The following is a 22,057-nucleotide window of genomic DNA, read 5'->3' on the forward strand; positions in this document are numbered from 1 at the left end:
AATAAGGATTGAGAGGAGATAGCTCAGGCGAATAGGAAATAATAAAAACGTATTTTAAAAGTGGCTCATTAGTACAGAATGAAACTTAAAATATAGGCTACAGATTAATACCCGACAGTAATTAAATTCCTTTAATTATGTTTATATAGGCCTACTTATTTCCATGTTTTTTCACACAACCGTAGCCATATCAAAAGACTTCAGTTTTCCAAATAGACTAGCGTTCCTTTCTATGATATTATTAACATTTATTTGTACAATATTTGCTGGGTTGAAAAAGTAATTTAAATTTACAAACAATGAATATGAATCATGTAACTCGTATTTTTTCAGTTTTCTGAGTCACTAGTTTACTGACATGCTTAAATAATTCTAGCATTTCAGTCTTATGTCCAAACCGAAAAGGTTAGTTAATTTGCCTACCGACTCACCTACATTATTAGAAATTACTATATTCATTCTAGGTTTTATGTCATTATGCGGAACTCTGTGGTCTCTGCCTATAACTCTCCACCGCTGACCATGACTACTCATGCGCAAGTAAACAAACCCGTACCTATACAGCGTATTCCGAATCTCACCGGACCGGTGGACAACAATGACGTCACGCTGCAGCGAAATAGGAACAAAACTGCTGGAAGGATCTATGGCTGTCATGGCGACTGTTATAAGTTGTTGTCTGTGCTACGCTAGCAAAATTTTGTGAAATTTCCGTACTGTCATCTCGTTCAAAGAAAAGAGAGCATAAACAATTTATTTCTCGAACCGGTAGTAATAACTGGTCCGTTGACATGTTCGCTCATAAGCCATTAACATATTGTTTTTACGTTGTGCTCATTACAAACAATAAGCAGAACTAAAGCAGAACACACCGCCATGACACAACAGTGCACGATGTCATTCGTCTGCTAATTCCCGCCCTATACAAGAACCAATCAGATTCACTGATGGCGGCTGATGGAGACTGCCACCACCTCTGCAAACTGATGGCACCGGTGGAGCATCAGTGATGGCATCGGTGAAATTCGGAACACCGTGATGCCATCAGATTGCTCAGCGCTGAGATTCGGAATACGCTCAAAGTCAAGGAACAGCAAACCTGTTTCATCGGGCAATAAGTTTCGTTTCATGGTCATGATTATAACCACCAGGACTATAATAATCGCCACCACAATCACATAAACAAAAATCAAAATCACAAATACAACAATTAACAGTAACAGAAACACGATGACCATTGATAGAAATGTAACCATCACCATTATCACTACTAAGATTAAGCCTATAACAATCGCCACAATTACAGCCAATAAAAGAAAAACTCAAAACCACAAACACAGCCATCATCCACAGCAGAATCACGACCATTGGCAGAACAACTAGGCTACAAAACTATTACCATCGTCAAAACCACACACATCATCATGAATGTTTTATTCGTCACAACCATAACCAACAAAAGCAAAAATCAATACTGCATACACATCATTATTGGCAGAACAACAATAATCATCAAAGTTGTCATATATACAAACAATAATCATATCATTCGTAACTGGAACCACCAAAACCAAATATCAAAACCATAATAAACACAACCATCACCGTCAGCAGAATCACGCTACAATTGCAACCACCATCACCATAATCGCAACCGCCATCGCCACAATCGCAACCGCCATTGCCAACAATCACAGTCACCATCGCCACAATCGCAACCGCCATCGCTATTGCCAGAATCGCAACCACTATCGCCACAATCGCAACCGCCATCGCCACAATCACAATTGCCATCGTCACAATCGCAACCGCCATCGCCACAATCACAATCGCCATCGTCACAATCGCAACCGCCATCGCCACAATCACAATCGCCATCGTCACAATCGCAACCGCCATCGCCACAATCACAATCGCCATCGCCACAATCGCAACCGCCATCGCCACAATCACAATCGCCATCGTCACAATCGCAACCGCCATCGCCACAATCACAATCGCCATCGTCACAATCGCAACCGCCATCGCCACAATCACAATCGCCATCGTCACAATCGCAACCACCATCGCCACAATCTCAACCGCCATCGCCACAATCGCAACCACCATCGCCACAATCGCAATCGCCATCGCCACAATCGCAACCACCATCGCCACAATCGCAATCGCCATCGCCACAATCGCAACCACCATCGCCACAATCGCAACCACCATCGCCACAATCACAACCGCCATCGCCACAATCGCAACCGCCATGGCCACAATCGCAAATGCCATCGCCACAATCACAACCCCCATTGCCCACAATCACAATCACCATCGCCACAATCGCAACCACCATCGCCACAATCGCAACCACCATCATTGTAATCACCATCGCCACAATCGCAACCGCCATCGCTACAATTGTAACCGCCAAAATCGCAACCACCATCACCACAATGGTACCACCATTACTACAATCGCAACCGCCATCGCCACAATCGCAACCGCCATCGCCACAATCGCAACCGCCATCGCCACAATCGCAACCAACATTGCCAACAATCACAATCACCATCGCCTCAATCGCAACCGCCATCGCTATTGCCAGAATCGCAACCACCATCGCCACAATCACAATCGCCATCGTCACAATCGCAACCGCCATCGCCACAATCACAATTGCCATCGTCACAATCGCAACCGCCATCGCCACAATCACAATCGCCATCGCCACAATCGCAACCGCCATCGCCACAATCACAATCGCCATCGTCACAATCGCAACCGCCATCGCTACAATCACAATCGCCATCGTCACAATCGCAACCGCCATCGCCACAATCACAATCGCCATCGTCACAATCGCAACCACCATCGCCACAATCTCAACCGCCATCGCCACAATCGCAACCACCATCGCCACAATCGCAATCGCCATCGCCACAATCGCAACCACCATCGCCACAATCGCAACCACCATCGCCACAATCACAACCGCCATCGCCACAATCGCAACCGACATGGCCACAATCGCAAATGCCATCGCCACAATCACAACCCCCATTGCCCACAATCACAATCACCATCGCCACAATCGCAACCACCATCGCCACAATCGCAACCACCATCATTGTAATCACCATCGCCACAATCGCAACCGCCATCGCTACAATTGTAACCGCCAAAATCGCAACCACCATCACCACAATGGTACCACCATTACTACAATCGCAACCGCCATCGCCACAATCGCAACCGCCATCGCCACAATCGCAACCAACATTGCCAACAATCACAATCACCATCGCCACAATCGCAACCACCATCGCCACAATCACAATCGCCATCGCCACAATCGCAACCACCAGCGCCACAATCGCACAATCGCAACCACCATCGTCACAAACGCAACCGCCATCGCCACAATTGCAACCGCATCGCCATAATTGCAACAACCATCCCCACAATCGTACCGCCATCAACACAATCGCAACAGACATCGCCACAATCGCAACGGCCATCACCACAATCGCAACCGCCATCCCCACAATCGCAACCGCCATCGCCACAATCGCAACCGCCATCCCCACAATCGCAACCGCCATCGCCACAATCGCAACCGCCATCCCCACAATAGCAACGGCCATCGCTACAATCGCCTCATTCGCAACCGCCATCCCCACAATCGTAACCGCCATCGCCATAATAGCAACACAATAGCAACCGCCATCGCCATAATAGCAACACAATAGCAACCGCCATCGCCATAATAGCAACACAATAGCAATCGCCATCGCCATAATAGCAACCGCCATCGCCACAATAACAACCGCCATCGCCACAATCGCAACCGCTGTGGCCACAATCGTAACCACCATCGCCACAATCGCAACCACCATCGCCACAATCGCAACCATCATCGCCACAATCGCAACCACCATCATTGTAACCACCATCGCCACAATCGTAACCATCATCGCCACAATCGCAACCATCATCGCCACAATCGCAACCACCATCATTGTAACCACCATCGCCACAATCGAAACCGCAATCGCTACAATTGTAACTGCCAAAATCGCAACCAATATCGCCACAATCGCAACCGCCATCGCTACAATTGTAACTTCCACAATCGCAACCATTATCGCCACAATCGCAACCACCATCATTGTAACCACCATCGCCACAATCGCAACCGCCATCGCTACAATTGTAACCGCCAAAATCGCAACCACCATCGCCACAATGGCAACCGCCATCGCTACAATTGTAACCGCCACAATCGCAAGCGCAATCGCCACAATCGCAACTACCATCACTACAATAATCGCTACAAATGCGACACTCGACACAACAACAAAATGAAAATAAATAGACACCTACTTCCGCCACCATTACAAACAATATAGTCAAAATGAAAATTACAACCACGACCAACACATTACAAGCTTCAGGTGAGTTGTTCATATCGTGACCGTGTATTAATTTAATAATTTTGTGAAATATTTTATCGTAGTTGAAATATAATTGCCACTTAAAACAGAGACCTACGCATAGCTATAGAAACATACAACGGGACAGTAATGACATTTTTAAAGAGAAACACGATGAGGTTATGAAAAGCAGAGAACTCTAAAATAATACAACAAAATTCCTTAATAATTTGCAATTTTTAGGGCATGAGTAAGACGCTCTTCTTCAGATTTTTCTCTTCTAATTAAAATTTTTATAATTTTATATTTCCCAAGAGGTTGTTTAGAAATGAGAAATGAAATACATCGTGAGTGGTTACAAAAAATACATGCACGTCATATAATTTTCTTGTGTGTTGCGGAAACATTGAATGTACAACTGCGTGTGACATGGATACTTCCTTTTATGTCTCGACACAAACGACGTGTATTTATTCAGCTCAAATTCAACAGATAGTGGCTCACTGCCTTCGGTAATTAACAACACATACGCTATATATTATGCAGAAAGCTATGTCCAGGGGGGTTCCATTGCAAGCGTTAATAAAAAGCAGCGTTAAGCACAGTGTGACACACTCTATCATGTGTAACCTTAAGCACATGGCATTTCCACACATCGGTGTTATAAAAGCCCCTGTATATTGTGATAATGTCAGCATTCGTTTAAACTAGCTGCAGCGCGGTGGTGGGGTAGGACGCGGAAATTTAAATTTGGGTCCCCTCTTTGGTAAGAGGGCGTGAAAGCGAGGTTACAAGTCCCCGCAGCCAGAGAGAGCGGGGGAATGAATGGCGCTTGTCTCCAACACCATGCGCTGGATGCGCATAAAAATGACTAATGACGAGAGTTGGCTTAGTTTTGTGTGCGGGGAAATGCATGCGCGGATCCTAATTAGAGGACGCCTCAGTCGAGATGTTAAGAGACGGAGGGAAACGGACAATCGAGGAGATGAGAGCGAGCGAGCAAGACGAAGAAGAACAAGAAGAAAAGGGGGAAAAATGAACATATACAAAAAAACTCACTCAGCACTGGGGAGATATCATCTAGCACGCCCGGGCATAATAGAAAATAAGGAAAAGGAACGATTGCAGACTCTAGTTCATTGTTGATAGAAGCACAAAAACGGGACAGAGAACTGAAAGAGAGAAAATTATAAGTCCTGCTGGATGACAAGACACTGAAAACGACATGTAGATGAAGCGTTGTTATGTCCTGCGGAGTACATTTCAAACGACGTAAAAACTTGACTCTTGGAATGTCGGGACCTGATAATACAGTGCATAAAATTGTCTTCCAGTTCATATCTATATCACCTTTTTTCGTAGTATTTCTTCTGTTTATTGTAATTACAGATTACTCTTTTAAATCCCTGTTAGATTTGCATATTCAGTTAGGGTGCAACGCTCGTGCTTTACTAGACGACATTTTTTTCCCCCCAATTTGCAGTGCAAGATAAAGGAAAGAAAGTTTTCGCCAACCCTTGGTATTCAAACAGTTACAGAAAATAATTTGGCATTATAAACCGTGTCGACGTTTCGGTACAAATTAAAGTTATCATAATCAGGGTCACATAGTCCAACACCTAACTCTACACGGAGATCCAATGAAAAGTGGAGTCAATTGTCAGGCATAGAGTTCTGTCACTGCTCGTCCACATAACATGTTGGATACATACATAGTGTTCTGCCCAAAGTCAGGTCTTTCACTGCAAACCCAGCATTCTCCAGTCTTTCCTATTTTCCGCCTTTCTCGTAGTCTCCGCATATGATCCATGTATCTTCAAGTCGTCTGATATCTTCTTCTGCCTCGAACTGTTCTTCCGTTCACCATTCCTTCCAGTGCATCCTTCAGTAGGCAGTTTCTTCTCAGCCAATGACCCAACCAATTCCTTTTCCTCTTCCTGATCAATTTTAGCATCATTCTTTCTTCACCCACTCTTTCGTACACAGCTTCATTTCTTATTCTGTCTGTCCATTTCACACGCTCCATTCTTCTCCATATAAACATTCCAAATGCTTCTAGTCGCTTCTCTTCACTTCGTCGTAATGTCCATGTTTCTGCCCCATATAATAGCACGCTCCACACAAAGTACTTCACTAGTCTCTTCTTTAGTTATTTTTCCAGAGATCCACAGAAGATATTCCTTGTTCTATTAAAAGCTTCCTCCGCCATTGCTATCCTCCTTTAGACTTCTTGGCAGCATCTCATGTTACTGCTTATAGTACACCCCAAGTATTTGAAGCTGCCCACTTGCTCTACTGCCTCATTTACAAATTGAAAAAGTTACCTTCTTTATTATTATTTTTTTTTTTTTTGGTCTTTGTCATGTTTACATTTATCTTCATCCCATAATGCTCACAGCTGTCATTTAGCTCCAGTAGCATATCTCTTAGTATCGTCTCCTCTTCTGCTAACAACGCCATATCATTAACAAATCTTATGCACTTTATTCTTCTTCCTCTTGCCATCAACCTTCCCATGTTCTGAAAACAATTCTTCAACAAATCCTGCAAGTAGGCCTAGATGTTGAACAGGGCATCTTTGTCGTACTCAATTAGTGTTACACAATAACAACACAGATTTTTTGTATAGGACAAAGGGATATAAGATGCGATGGCTGAGTGGTCTAGAATATTAGCCTGTCACACAGACTGTCGAGTTCGATCCTCGATTAGGTCTAAGGTCACGGACAAGGTTGCAATTGTGGGAGGTCTCTGGGTTCTCCTGTTTCTCCAGTTAGGTATGAACATAGTTCCATTATCATTCAATGGAATTTCCCGATCTTCGACTATGACACGAAGAGAAGCAGGTATGGAGAAAACTGCGCTGTCTGCCCAGAACCTACTCAGGGAACCTTAGCGTAGTCAGCTGGTGTAATATCGAAATACGCCTAGATGGGGGATTAGTACAGGAGATATACAGGATGATTCATAATTCCTATTACAAACATATAGGGCTTGCAGAGGGGACTAAGTAGATAAGTTTTGATTGGGAACCCATCTCCAGAAATATATCGTTTCGTTGTAAAATAAGTTTGAAGATCGAATCGATTTCACATCTCCCACTTCACTAGAGACAATGAGTTCCTGCCAGTGTGCACTACAAGAGTGGTTCCACGTACCGCTTAACGGGTTCCAGCTACTTGGTATTGGTTATGTGAAGATTTGGCACTGGCAGTACGTCAGCAAACGTGGTTCCAACATGATGGCGCACAGCGCACTTTTCACTTGCCATCCGCGAACATGTCCACCAAACATTCGGGGAAAGGTGGATAGGTCGAGGTGGTCCAACTCCTTGGCCATCACGATCGCCAGATTCAACTTCTCTCGACCTTTTCCTTTGGGGCCACATGAAAAACCTTGTTTATGACACTCCTGCTGAGTCGCAGGAAGCTCTTCATTGTCTCTAATGAAGTGGGAGATGGGAAATCGATTCGATCTTCAAACTTATTTTGCATCGAAACGATACATTTCAGGACATGGGTTTCTAATCAAAACTTTATCTACTCTACAATCCCTAGAAGTTTATAATAGGAATTGTGAAATACTCTGTATAAGGTCCCAGTGGACTACTTTCAATGTTATCAGTTTCGGTAAACTATCAGTAAGGGATATGAGAGGTAGCAAAATAAAGTTTGAATACAACATTTTCACGAATTTAAAGACATAGTCTAGTGGTATAAAAAAAGATTCGGGCACAGTAAAAATAACAGTGATGATATACACTGCAGTAATGTTTTGGAAAAAAAGTGTGCCACAATTCTTAGAAAAAGAAAGCGTTGAGGAATGGAAATCTATCGTGAGCAATTCTAAATATGTTATGTGTTACACAGCAGAAATTTAAAAAATAATAATAATAAATGATGTTAGCAGCGGGATTTTTACTTAAACCCGGATTTATATGCGAAATACATGCTGCATGTAACATCCGAGAACATACGAAAAAGCGACACTATTGGAAGGTTACGTCGTAGTCACTGATTTTACGGGAAATCGATTGGGTAAATAAATTTACATTTTGATGTAGAGTTACTTTGATGTATATGTATGACATATAAAACTGTATATGTCACTGATATCTGACTCTATTGTATGGTGGCATTTTGTTGTACAAAGTTACTGACTTAAAGCGTTCATAAATTTCTTTAGGCATACCGCACAATACGACTAGGGGTGGACATTTTTCGTCGTTGAAATTCTCCAATTTGCAGCGCTTGTATTTTAGTTTTAATAATGAATGAAAACAGCTAAAATAATAAATAAATATAGACGAGTGAACTAATTATGTAATCAAGATGTATGAAATAATTAGCAACGAGTATTATAAAATATGTCAGCAATTTTACATAGGTACGCAGTCAGTGGGTCAGTGAGATGCGTACCTGTTGATACAACCTCTCGTATCCCTGGAGTTACCTGCCCTCCCTTTACCCAAACAATTTAACATTGACTTAATAAAACACTATCCAATGACAGACACGACTATAGGAAACATTGGTAAGCCGAAAATAAATAATTAACCGATTAACTGCACATGTTTAACATAAAATTATCATACGAAGACATTCATATGGACGCTAATCCACACTCCTGATTCCGCCTGCGAAACCACTGAATACCTTCCACATCGTCTGGGCTGATATTTGGGCTGTCTAAACAAAAATGAACGGCTTACATCAGCACTCTGTACAATAAATGAAAAAAGAAAGTAATATTTTAATACTGCAAACTTACATAAGTCTAGTCACTCTATTATTTTTTCGTCTGTATATTATATGAGTACCAGTGGCGTCTTGTGGTTTAGAATGAGTATTTTTCAAATTCATAAATAATTCTACAGAGAGTGGTGTACAAATTTCATGGAAACATATTACTAGAATGGCTAAAAAATTACTGGTGCAGCAGAGAAAAATGTATATCCATGTACGTGTATAAGGCTTTAATTACATTAATTTTAACTACATTATTGTAATGTACGTTTTAGTAACTTTTTGGGCATATTTCAGTGTTTTCTTTTATGTTCATATCCGGCTCTATTACTGTACAGATCCCGAAGGGTGGTTTGTATGCAAAGCTAATGAAACGAAAAGCCCAAGAATTTAAAAGCAATATAATATGTTTTTATGTTTTCAGAACAAGCTCACTTCCACAAATTAACAATATCACAGACTATTTACAAGATTTGCAAGCTTACTAAAGTAACTGCGCGCAATTTATGAATTTAAGAAATTAATTTCAGCTATAGGCACCTCACTGAACATTGATAACACTTTATAAGCACTCACAATAACGTAAAGAAGCAGTTTTTTCTTGTTGTCAGTGTGTTAATTACAATGAGCAATGTTACTAATAAAGAGAGGTAATAATGGAGACTAGTTTGTTATTCGGAAGAGATTTTTTTTTTGGTTAGGCGTTTCCGCACTTCAGTATTTGCCTCCAATGTTCTTTCCCCTCAATAGATGCAAGAACACTCAGCTAGTTGTATTACTTCTCCTATAGATGGCCAGTCTGCCGCGGAAGGTGAGAAAATTATATTCGGAATTATGTTAAGAGGGCCGTTGAAACTAAATTTCCGTCAAACTGCCCCAATCAATTGCAATGAAGAGTTGTAATGGTGCTTCTCCCAACAACTGCAAGAAAACTGATCTTACGACACATGGGAAAAATTAATTTACAAAGTTTTCCATCACGAAACCGACAAGCTTTACCACAGCGTTTGGATAGTAATTATGAGGAAGAGTTCATATTACACTACATAAAATAGTCTTGAAATATCCCCGATAGTTAAGAAATAACGGTAAATAATTACAAGTACTATTTGTAAGGGACTTATAGTGGACAAATTTTATTTATTTTGAAAAAAAAAAAAAAAAACCATGAAAATTGCATCTATCTTTGTCCACAGGTGAGGAAAAACCAAGATGAGATCGAAAGATCATTTAACTCGTCACTACAACCTTATATCGGCCAATTAAATATAGCCATTTGTACCTAACCTAATGAGAAAGATATGAATTTCCTTTTACCCTCGCATATTTTTGTCTTGAAGACGACACTAGACCTAATCTTCGAAATGTGGTACAGTTCTGAATACGTATTTGTATTTTTGCATAGCTGCAAAATGTTTCAATCAAATATCTTTTGAGCAATCCAATGTTTCCTCCGTCATTCAAACAGAATTTCTTTATGAACATATAGTTTTATGTAACCAGGAAGAAATCCCTTCCGAATAAAGGTATGTTAGCACAAATGTACAACAGCAATTTGACAATTGGGCTCACCTGTTCTTTAGCGGTCGTGCCGAGAATGTTTTCAAGAATGGGTTCGGTGCCGTTGTACCACGTGACATTGGCAGGGGGCCTTGCTCCTAGGACCGCACATTCCAGAAGAACGTTTGTTCCTTGCACCACATGATGTGCCACACCAGAAAGGTCAAGGCTCAATGGACGAACTGTAAACAAAGAGTAAAATGGGTAAATTATTATTTTATCTCTGTAAGAGCAGTATCATAGGATCTATGTAATTTATTTCCGTAACATTTATTTCATTTATCCCTTCCTCGGCATGAATGGCAGACAATGGTAATGCATTGTAAGCATTTTCATTTTTATTTCCACAGGAATGAAAATAATCATTTTGTAGAAAAATAACGCATCAAACATGCCATATTTATGACGTCTACTGTAGTGAGATATTTGTGTTTTGTAATTACTATTTTTTAATCTAAGATTTGACACTTTTATCAAATCGCAGCAGTGCTGTTATTTCGTACTTATTCGACCTGATAGGCAAATGTAAGAAAGCAATAAGTTCCACCACATTTTAGTCCTGTATGACTATTACCTAATTCACGAAGTGGCTTTTTATGTGCATTAGCTAGAAGTCCACAGCATCGAATTTGGATTTCGACAAACATTTCATTCATTCATTCATTCATTCATTCATTCATTCATTCATTCATTCATTCATTCATTCATTCATAATGTTCTGCACAAGGGCAGATCAGGTCTTTCACTGTAAATCCATTTTCTCCAATCTTTTCTATTTTCTGCCTTCCTCTTTGTCTACTCACATGATGCATATATCTTAATGTCGTCTATCATATGATATTTTCTTCTACCCCGAACTCTTCTCCCGTTCACTATCTCTTCCAGTGCATTCTTCAGTAGACAGTTTCTTCCCAGCCAGTGACTCAACCAATTCTTTTTTCTCTTTCTAATCAGTCTTCAACATCATTCTTTCTTCACCCACTCTTTCCAACAAAGCTTAATTTCTTATTCTCTCCGTCCATTTCACACACTCCATTCTTCTCCATATCCACATTTTAAATGCCTCTATTAGCTTCTCTTCACTTCGTCGTAATATCCATGTTTCTGCCCTCATACAATGCCACACTCCATACAAGCACTTCACTAGTCTCTTTCTTACTTTCTTTTCCAGATGTCCGCAGAAGATACTTCTTTTTCTATCAAAAGCTTCCTTGGCCATTGCTATCCTCCTTTTGACTTCCTGGCAGCAGCTCACGTTAGTGCTTACAGTACACCCCAAGAAATTGAAGCTATTTTCTCTATTGCCACATTTAGAATTCTTAAGTTTACCTTGTTTATTTTTTTCCTATGACAGTTGTCTTCTTCTTATTTCCATTTATTTTCATCCCATACTGCTCACAGCTGTGATTTATCTCCAGCTGACAAATATATGGCTCCATAATATATATATAGGCTAAGTTCTACTTGGAGTGATAACTTGCACGCTTCTAAAATTTTCAGTAAACATTCTACATGAAATGTAAAATACACCGTGTAGGCTATATAAAATAATGTAACAAAATAATACAAAAATATCAATGAAGCTAATCTGAATAATTGAATTGTTTGTTTTTTGTAATATATTAACAAAAATTTGGAAATTTTATGAATTGGCAGTAATTAGGTATTTTTATCAAGTGTGTGCGCCGTTTTAGATTTAAAAAATAGCGAGTGTGCGTTGTATGGAGTGGCTAATTCAGAAAAATTCCACAATACAGGTGTAAAGAAACGTTAAGAAAGTGTACAATACGCGAATAGGCGACATGCACCCCGTACGCGTGATATTATAAACTGGTAACGTAGGAAAGGTGTCATGCCCAGAAGACCTGAACCTGAATGTCAAGTTGTAGCAGTAAAGAAAGCTTCCCATCACAGTCCCACAAAGTCGATTCGTAGTGCATCACGAGAATTACACATTTCACAATCAACCCCCACAAAGTCCTTCGGAAGCGTTTCAAACTTAATCCATATAACATGCAAATTATATATGCATTAAAATTATGGCACAAAGACAAAAATTAATTAACTTTCTCTTGCATATTTTGAACGGAATCGATCAAGATAACAATCTCTTGCAAAGAGTGATTTTTCCGATGTAACGACATTTATTGACCCCTGCGGTCACCAGACTTAATTCAACTAGATTTTACATTTAGGGTTATATAAAGGACGATATCTACAGAACGTTAGTAAGGAATCTTCAAGTCAGTGAAGGACGCCATATTAACAATCACACAAGCTATGCTTCAACAACTTGAATCAAAATTGATTATCTATTAGACATCATCGGAGCAACAAGAGGCGCGTATGTGTCACTAACTTTCTAATATAAATGTCAATCTTACAAAACAAGCAGTACTCATCGATTTCAAACATAATGCTGTGTACAGTATAGGACTTTTTTTAAGGTTATTTTACTACGCTTTTTCAACTGTCTGAATGAGATGGAAAAGATAATGCCAGCGAAATTAGTTCAGGGTCCAACGTCGAAAATTACCCAGCATTTGCTCTTAATGGGTTGAGGGAAAACCCCAGAAGAAAGCTCAACCAGGTAACTTGTCTCAACTAGGATTTGAACCCGGGCCCGCTAGTTTCACGGTTATGCGTGCTAACCGTTACTCCATAGCGGTGGAGACATAGGACGTACGTGACAGAATTTACTTTCTGGCAAAAGATGTTTGTTTATAAATGCTCCATTAAATAAAGAAAATATTTCATGTTACAAAAATGAATTAATATTTATAAAGATAATCTACGAGTAAAATTGAATCATCTGTGAGAAAGCATAATCTAACAAGACAGATAATTCAATCCATGAATGAAAAACACTAACTCGTAATGTTGTATATGCAATGATATTCTTTTCTATGCTTTTCTTCTGCGTTCTTTTTCAGCTTCGGGGTGCGTTGCGTCGTTGCAATATACAGCCACTAAGAGTCACATATACAATCATGATGCATGCAGCTTCCTTCACGAGGAGTTCCAGCACCTGAGAACCTGTGATGTAGAGTGTCGCCGCATTTTGTTTATAGGCACCACTTAACTTATGGACGAGAGTAATCGAGTAAACTAGCTCAAGTCTGCTCTTGACGCTTCTTCGTCTTTTATTTTTTCTTCTCTTTCTTCTTATTCTACTATTCTTTCTCTTCTTCTTTCCTTCTGCCTTTGTCCTCATTTTCTACCACATTTCTCAACTTTATTCTTCATCTTCTTCTTTATTTTCTCAAATTTATCGTTGTTTTCCCCTTTTTGTTATTTTCTATTGTTCCACTTCTTTCTAATTCCCCTTTCTTCTTGTTCTTAATAGATACTTTTCGTTTTCTTGTCTCCTTAATATTTTTTTTCTTCTTGTTATAGGTTTCGACCCTCTACTGCTCAGAAGGACAGAATTGCATCAATTGGACGGAGTTACGCAATAAGATACCAAGCGCCAAAAACCTGTTTCGAGATATTGGCCATTGAAATAAATCTGTTTTTATGAAACATTTTATGCAACAAATATTATAACATTCATACTATTACACAAAATAGCACAAATAATACTAAAAAAGGCTAACCGATTTTTAATACGAGACCAGCAGTTGAATTAATATTCCAAAGCAAAACAAATTAATGAATTTTATGCAATAAACGAATTTTTGTTTATAAATAGCAGCAAAATTCAGATATTGCCGTCCCGTGTGCACCGTTGTGCAGCAGGAAGAGATAGAGAGCATACCCGCTAGCAGCTACGAGTGCACTATGGTGATCTACGTTTTCCGCGGGTAAAGGACGCTAGCTCTAGGGTGCTCTGTGCTGACGACCCATGGTCACGCATAATACAAAATCGCAAAGAAAATAATGTGACAACCCTTTAAGTTGAGCGCCACTGTGCACTTTCATTTCAAATAAAGATATACTAAATTTTTAATTAAGAGCATTATACAACGGAAGAAGTTGTTGTACACAGACAGGCATGTAAAAAAAAAAATCAATTTATCGCTATTAGAAATGCTAAAATGAGTAGGCCTATCATCTGAAATATCTCTAAATATATTTTCCCAGCATCATAATATTTTCTCGTTTTATTTAGTATACGAGTAAAAGTAGAGTTTTAAATATGTACAACATTAATGAATGGAATGGAATTACATCACTTCCTGCTTCCGGTGTATAATACGAAGATCGTTTGGCAATTTTATAGTCTTTCATTATATTAATACGGTCGATAGATAGATAGATAGATAGATAGATAGATAGATAGATAGATAGATAGATAGATAGGTAGGTAGGTAGGTAGGTAGGTAGGTAGGTAGGTAGGTAGGTAGGTAGATAGGTAGATAGGTAGATAGATAGATAGATAGATAGATAGATAGATAGATAGATAGATAGATAGATAGATAGATAGATAGATAGATAGATAGATAGATAGATAGATAGATAGATAGATAGATAGATACAATTTTATCTGAAGATGGCTTACTAGAGCTGAAAACGTTCATCAATAAATATGTAAAAAGAATTTGTGTAGATTAACACATATGTACTAAGATAAGCATAATAAGCATTAGAATAAGCATTAAAATAAAATCATACATTACAAATGGTTAGTGATTTGTTACATATCGCATATCTAGCACGTTGTCTAAAATACCTAATCTGTAAGGCTTCTATATTTACGTTTGCAGCATTACTGTTTGTAATCCTATAAAACCTGCAGATTAATTTGTTATGTTTAAATTTTTAATTATATTTATTCACTTACTCTTATTATGCAATGCTACAATTTCAAAGCTGATTTTTGTAATTTACAGTAAATACTTTGTACTTATTAATATTAATAATTCCTCATTACCAGAATTGCCGCAGAGTATATTTATGTCCACACCTGTGGAGTAACGGTCAGCGCGTCTGGCTGTGAAACCAGGTGGCCCGGGTTCGAATCCCGGTCGGGGCAAGTTACCTGGTTGAGGTTTTTTCCGGGGTTTTCCCTCAACCCAATACGAGCAAATGATGGGTAACTTTCGGTGCTGGACCCCGGACTCATTTCACCGGCATTATCACCTTCATATCATTCAGACGCTAAATAACCTATATGTTGATACAGCGTCGTAAAATAACCCAATAAAAAAATAAGTATATTTATAAAACGGTTGAAAATATGTACTGTGATATAAATTACGTCCTTGTTAAATTAGATTGTACTCTATGACCCCTAAGCTATTAGTCTAAAAATCAACTATATCCATAGGGTTCTTTGCTTGAATCTTGCATTATTTATGAAGCAACATCCCCCGTCGTTTTATACCACTATATCCCATCCATTTCTGTCTGAGTACGTCTGTAATGTGGTTTTTGTAGAACTTCATAAAAGTAAAACGACACGAAAACTTTTTTTTTAAACCCAGAACTCATTTAGAAACGTTTGTTCCGAAGAGAGGGAAGTTATACGCATGTTGTATCTAACTACAAACAGAAATGTGTAGTCACACACTGGATAAGTGGTTTCCAACAAGCATTTGCATTTCGTTGACATAAAACATTTCTCTCTTGCGTTTTTCTCTCTTTCTTAGTAATTAAAAAATCTGCCCATGTCGTCAACACTAATTCAGAATGAGTAAGAAGGAAGAACTAGAATTTAAACTGGCAGAAAACAACGGTAGGCTGTAATAACCTGCCGATTTATTACACGAAATAAATAGTAAAGACGTTAAAGAACTCACAACTGACATTTAAATGAGAGAATTTGAGGAAGGAAACAATTACTGCTTCTTAAAGCTGAAGGAATGGCCACGAGTTTCAACTCATTATCAGTAAATTACTAAAGTGCAAATAACGATTGTGGTTACCCTTTTTAAAAATGACAATAACGATGTCCGCCTTTATGATCATGTATCATATGGAGAGTGCATATGCTTCCGAATTAGGCGGTCCGATGTTCAATTACCGGCCTGGAAAGTGGAAGAAACTTAAAATCTATCACCCTCGTCGGGTTTGAATAGGAATCTCTGATGTAACGACTAGCATAGTAATATTAAACATCTAAAAAAAAAAAAATGAACATATTACACATACAGGATGTTAAAAATAACATTTACAACGTTACAGGGATGATAGAGGAGGTAAAAACAAACATCTGTTTTAAGTGACAAAAATTCAGCAGATGCGCCGTTTTGCCACTAGATGGTCTGAAGTATATACTAGATGACTTGACTTCCGTCACAACACACACACTGGTTAGTGCACGACCATCTTGTAGGGCCTTATCTGTTGCCTAACAGTCTCCGTGGTGGTAATTATTTTATTTTCTACGCGACGTCCTACCAGAACTTTTAGAAAATATCCCATTGAACATCAGAGAACGAATATGGTTTCAGCATGACGGTGCCCCTCCACACTTTGATCGTCGTGTCACCTAAATGCTACATTCCCCGATCGTTGGATTGGCAGGGGTGGGCCGGTACCGTGGCCACCTCGATCACCGGACCTATCCCCAATGAATTTCTTATTGTGGGGAGACGTGAAACGTTTTGTGTATGAGACACCTATCGATACGGCAGAAGACTTAGTTGCTCGCGTTGTTGAAGCTGTACATGTTATTAGAGACAATGTTGGCCTTTTTGAGCGTTGCAGACACTCCATAGTACGAAGGTGCCAGTTGTGCAATGCCTTCAATGGGCGGCAGTTTGAACACCACCTCTAAAACGACAATTGGTCTTGTTCTTTATGGATTATACTAACACTTACGTACACAATAAATTGCGCATCTGCCAAAGTTTTGTCACTTACAAAAATATTTGTTTTTACCTCCTCTATTATCCCTGAAACGTTGTCAACGTTATTTTTTAACACTCTGTATATGCCAAAATTTATTGTCAGTGTCATGAATTTAAGAACGCTCATAAACCATAGTTGTATTGTCATCAGTAATGAGGGGATTTTAAGGTGCAAATTATGGTCGGAAAAGGGGGAGAAAAGATTCTGAAGATACATACAAAAATGTGCAAAAAAGGTGTTGATGAAATTACTTTATTAAGGTTTAAACTAGTTACATGATTGATCATGAACATTCTTTATCCCATTTACTGGGTTTTAATGAACTTGTTATATTGAATTACACAGAACATTTCAATGTTTTCGACAGTAAGTCGCTGGCGCTTTGATCTCAGGACATCCTTGTATGCAGAGAAACTCCGCTCTTCATCTACAGAAGCCAACGGAGCATATCTTGTCAGCACTTGTAAAGGGAGTTCAGCCAAAGTTACAAAGGTTTTCACATCCGGATTGTTCTTCAAATTTAATTCGAATTTGATTGTTCCTCATACACCATGAACATATTCTTTTCGAGAAAATGTTGTGTTATTTTAATATGATATTATTTCCAATGTAATATTGAATACGTATAGGATACATTTCAAATTTCGTGATGTGGGGCCGCTCAAAACCTGAATATATGAGTAGCCTACATACTTCATAGCAAATTCGAATCGACGGCCTGATTTTTCAAGCAAACTTGAAACTGCTGTGGCAGATTAATAAAGTGCTCGTTTGATAAATATATAAAAAAAAAATCACAAGTTTCAGAGATACTATACTTTTAAGCTGTCAGACAAAACTTTGCGTCTACGAGTGTTTAAGTGGAGAGTTCCAGGTTGTTTACTGTTTTTAAGTAGTGATAAAATGTCAAGAGTTAACTGACAACCAAAGAACCACACCACTTGCAATTTTAAAGAGCAAAAAAAAAAATATATATATCTATCTTTATAATGAGGATTCAGAAAGGCTTGAGAGACATCTCCAGACGCCGATAGAGCATATCTTGTCAGCACTTGTAAAGGGAGTTCAGTCAAAGTTACAAAGGTTTCCATATCCGGATTGTTCTTCAAATTTAATTCAAATTTGATTTTCCCTCATAAACCATTATCATATTCTTTTCGAGAAAGTGTTCTGTCTTATTTTAATATGATATTATTTCCAATTTAATATTGAATACCTATAGGATACATTTCAAATTTCGTGATGTTGGGCCGCTCAAAACCTGAATATATGAGTAGCCTACATACTTCATAGCAAATTCGAATCGACGGCCTGATTTTTCAAGCAAACTTGAAACTGCTGTGGCAGATTAATAAAGTGCTCGTTTGATAAATATATAAAAAAAAATCACAAGTTTCAGAGATACTATACTTTTAAGCTGTCAGACAAAACTTTGCGTCTACGAGTGTTTAAGTGGAGAGTTCCAGGTTGTTTACTGTTTTTAAGTAGTGATAAAATGTCAAGAGTTAACTGACAACCAAAGAACCACACCACTTGCAATTTTAAAGAGCAAAAAAAAAAAATATATATCTATCTTTATAATGAGGATTCAGAAAGGCTTGAGAGACATCTCCAGACGCCGATAGAGCATATCTTGTCAGCACTTGTAAAGGGAGTTCAGTCAAAGTTACAAAGGTTTCCATATCCGGATTGTTCTTCAAATTTAATTCAAATTTGATTTTCCCTCATAAACCATTATCATATTCTTTTCGAGAAAGTGTTCTGTCTTATTTTAATATGATATTATTTCCAATTTAATATTGAATACCTATAGGATACATTTCAAATTTCGTGATGTTGGGCCGCTCAAAACCTGAATATATGAGTAGCCTACATACTTCATAGCAAATTCGAATCGATGGCCTGATTTTTCAAGCAAACTTGAAACTGCTATGGCAGATTAATAAAATGCTCGTTTGATAAATATTTAAAAAATCACAAGTTTCAGAGATACTATACTTTTAAGCTGTCAGACGACAAAACTTTGCGTCTACTAGTGTTTAAGTGGAGAGTCCAAGTTGTTTACTGTTTCTGAGTAGTGATAAAATGTCAAGAGTTAACTGACAACCAAAGAACCACACCACTTACAATTTTAAAGAGGAAAAAAATAAGAATATCTTTATAATGAGGATTCAGAAAGGCTTGAGAGATGAGAGAGAGAGAGGGGGAAGGCAGATAGGCAGACAGAAATGTCAAGAAACGAACATAGACACATTCAAGAGACCTCGAAACTTGTAATCGCTGTAGAGCTGTTTGTGTTTACCCAAAAGCGTGTGATGGTTAATTCCTGTGGAAGACGAGGTTTTCGTACGGAATGGAGAAGCGGCAGGATAAGAGAGAGACAGAAGTCCTAGTTCTTGGTAACAGTAACACATCAAACAAGGTGCTAAACGTAGCTACACCGATATTTCAAGTGGAAGTTGCAAGCTTGAGATATTTACATAACGCACATAGAAAGAGAGAGAGCGCGCTAGCTGCTAACACGTCTTCCTCTCTCTTCTTATCCTAGGGGAAAAGAAGAGGAAGATGAACGAGCGAACAACATCGTACCCACAGACTAAAAGACAAATCTTTTAGCTCTTGTTTATTTCTCAACCTTCATCTTCACAAAAACAGTTAGATGCCATTGTTCAACTCGGGCGTCTTTTGTTTACCTGAAGACAGGTAAAATATAAAACGCTGTAAACATATAGATGTCAGAACGTTATGTCGCACACTATTGCGGTGTTATGGAGATTCATAATTATTTCATACACAACCACCATCATCATCATTCAAGGACTGAGTTAGATAATTCCTCTGAGAATTATGGAAACTACTGATAGTAGGGATCGTTGGTCATATGGTTAAGAAACGTATGGATGAAAAGAATAGAGAATGAGCATATATATGGAACAAGGAAAAGACAGTACAAAGGAAGAAGATATGTATGAAGAAAAATAAAGAGATCATGAAATAGAGTAATAAATAAAGCAATACATAAATAAAGAAAGAATTTCAGTGCAAAAATAAATGCAGGGAAGAAGAAAAACAAGACCAAAAAATGAGAGACAGTACCAGATAAACCAAAAGAAAAAGAATTAGGTCATGAAGGTGATACAGTCTACTGTTCGTTTTCATATGGTTTACTATTATTTGAGCCGTAGAGAGCAGAAGTGGTGTAAGTCAAAAATGGGTAATGAGGGTTAAAATAAACATTCTGTGAAATATAGCGCAAAGTAGCAATTAATATTCAATTTATTTAAACTATTAGTAGGCAATGGATAGCACGAAGGACATATTAATTGCTACTTTGCTCTGTATTTTACATAACTTTTATTTTAAACCTCATTACCCAATTTTGACTTACACCACTTCTGCTCTGAACGGCTCAGTTAGTTCCTTTATCATGTGAATATGGTTTCACCGTTAACAGTTTATTGTTTTGAACTATTTTTAGTAGGTTATTTTACGACGCTGTATCAACATCTCAGTTATTTAGCGTCTCAATGTTATGAAGGTGATAATGACGGTGCAATGAGTCCGGGGTCCAGCACCGAAAGTTACCCAGCATTTGCTCATATTGGGTTGAGGGAAAACCCCGGAAAAAACCTCAACCAGGTAACTTGCTCCGACCGGGAATCGAACCCGGGCCACCTGGTTTCGCGGCCAGACGTGCTAGCCATTACTCCACAGGTGTGGACGTTTTGAACTATAAATAACTATTTTGTACTAAATGGAACATAACAGATTTTGAATAAAATTACAAAACCGATACAATTATTACAAAACAGGAAGATAAATGTAGAGAATCAAGTCAAGAACAGACTATAAGTTGGAATGAATAAATAGTGTATTTAAATTAAGAAAAAGAAAAGTAAAAGGAAAAAAGGACACGAAAACTAAATAATTTGCTTAATTATTTTATTAAATTTATTAAACTCAAAATAACTTGGGTCAGGATTTATTATCAAAACAGAGTTTTATAACCTTGACCCGTAACACTGGCTACGATTTATTCCAATGGTTGTGTAACATTTAGGTCAAATTACTACTGGTAGGATAAACATATTCTCCTTTGTATTTCAGACGATTTTTATGGCAATATTCTAATGATGTGTATTTATATATATGTTAAATTTCGAAAATATTAAAATCAGAATAAATCAAATTTGTTGGCTAACGAATTGACTTGTTCAAGCAAATTTTAATTATCCGCTTTTGATAATTCCTAATACTATTTTTCTATTTATGGAAACCAACATTTAAAAGTGACATTAACATTAATATCATAAGATTATTCTTTGGTTCACTTACGCAACACGTATGGTTTTGATGAGGAATGCCAATCAGTATAACCCTGGGTTTGGTACTTTGAACACAAGTTAGGCATACATCGATCATACTAGGTTTTGCTTGGTCCGGAGAGCACAGCGAATCAAAACAGTTCAGTCTACAAATTCTACAGTGAAGAAGTCTCCCCGCACGCACCGGTGCTGTGTATTGCATCTGTTTATT

General features: G+C 38.4%; 1 protein-coding gene across 16 annotated transcripts in view; it reads right to left on the reverse strand.

Annotated features, from left to right (window-relative positions):
- The window catches only part of nrm (neuromusculin), a 1,323,427-nt gene that overhangs the window by 552,471 nt on the left and 748,899 nt on the right, over nucleotides 1–22,057 (reverse strand). For all 16 annotated transcript variants that reach the window (XR_011335314.1, XR_011335315.1, XM_069842000.1 and 13 more), the window contains exon 6: nucleotides 10,739–10,908. Coding sequence is in view for 14 of the 16 variants with exons in the window: in XM_069842000.1 (XP_069698101.1) it covers nucleotides 10,739–10,908 (170 nt within the window). In the remaining 2 variants the exon portion in view is untranslated. The remainder of the gene's footprint in view (nucleotides 1–10,738; nucleotides 10,909–22,057) is intronic.

This window comes from Periplaneta americana, chromosome 12 (genome assembly GCF_040183065.1).
Source record: "Periplaneta americana isolate PAMFEO1 chromosome 12, P.americana_PAMFEO1_priV1, whole genome shotgun sequence".
Lineage (NCBI taxonomy): Eukaryota > Metazoa > Arthropoda > Insecta > Blattodea > Blattidae > Periplaneta > Periplaneta americana.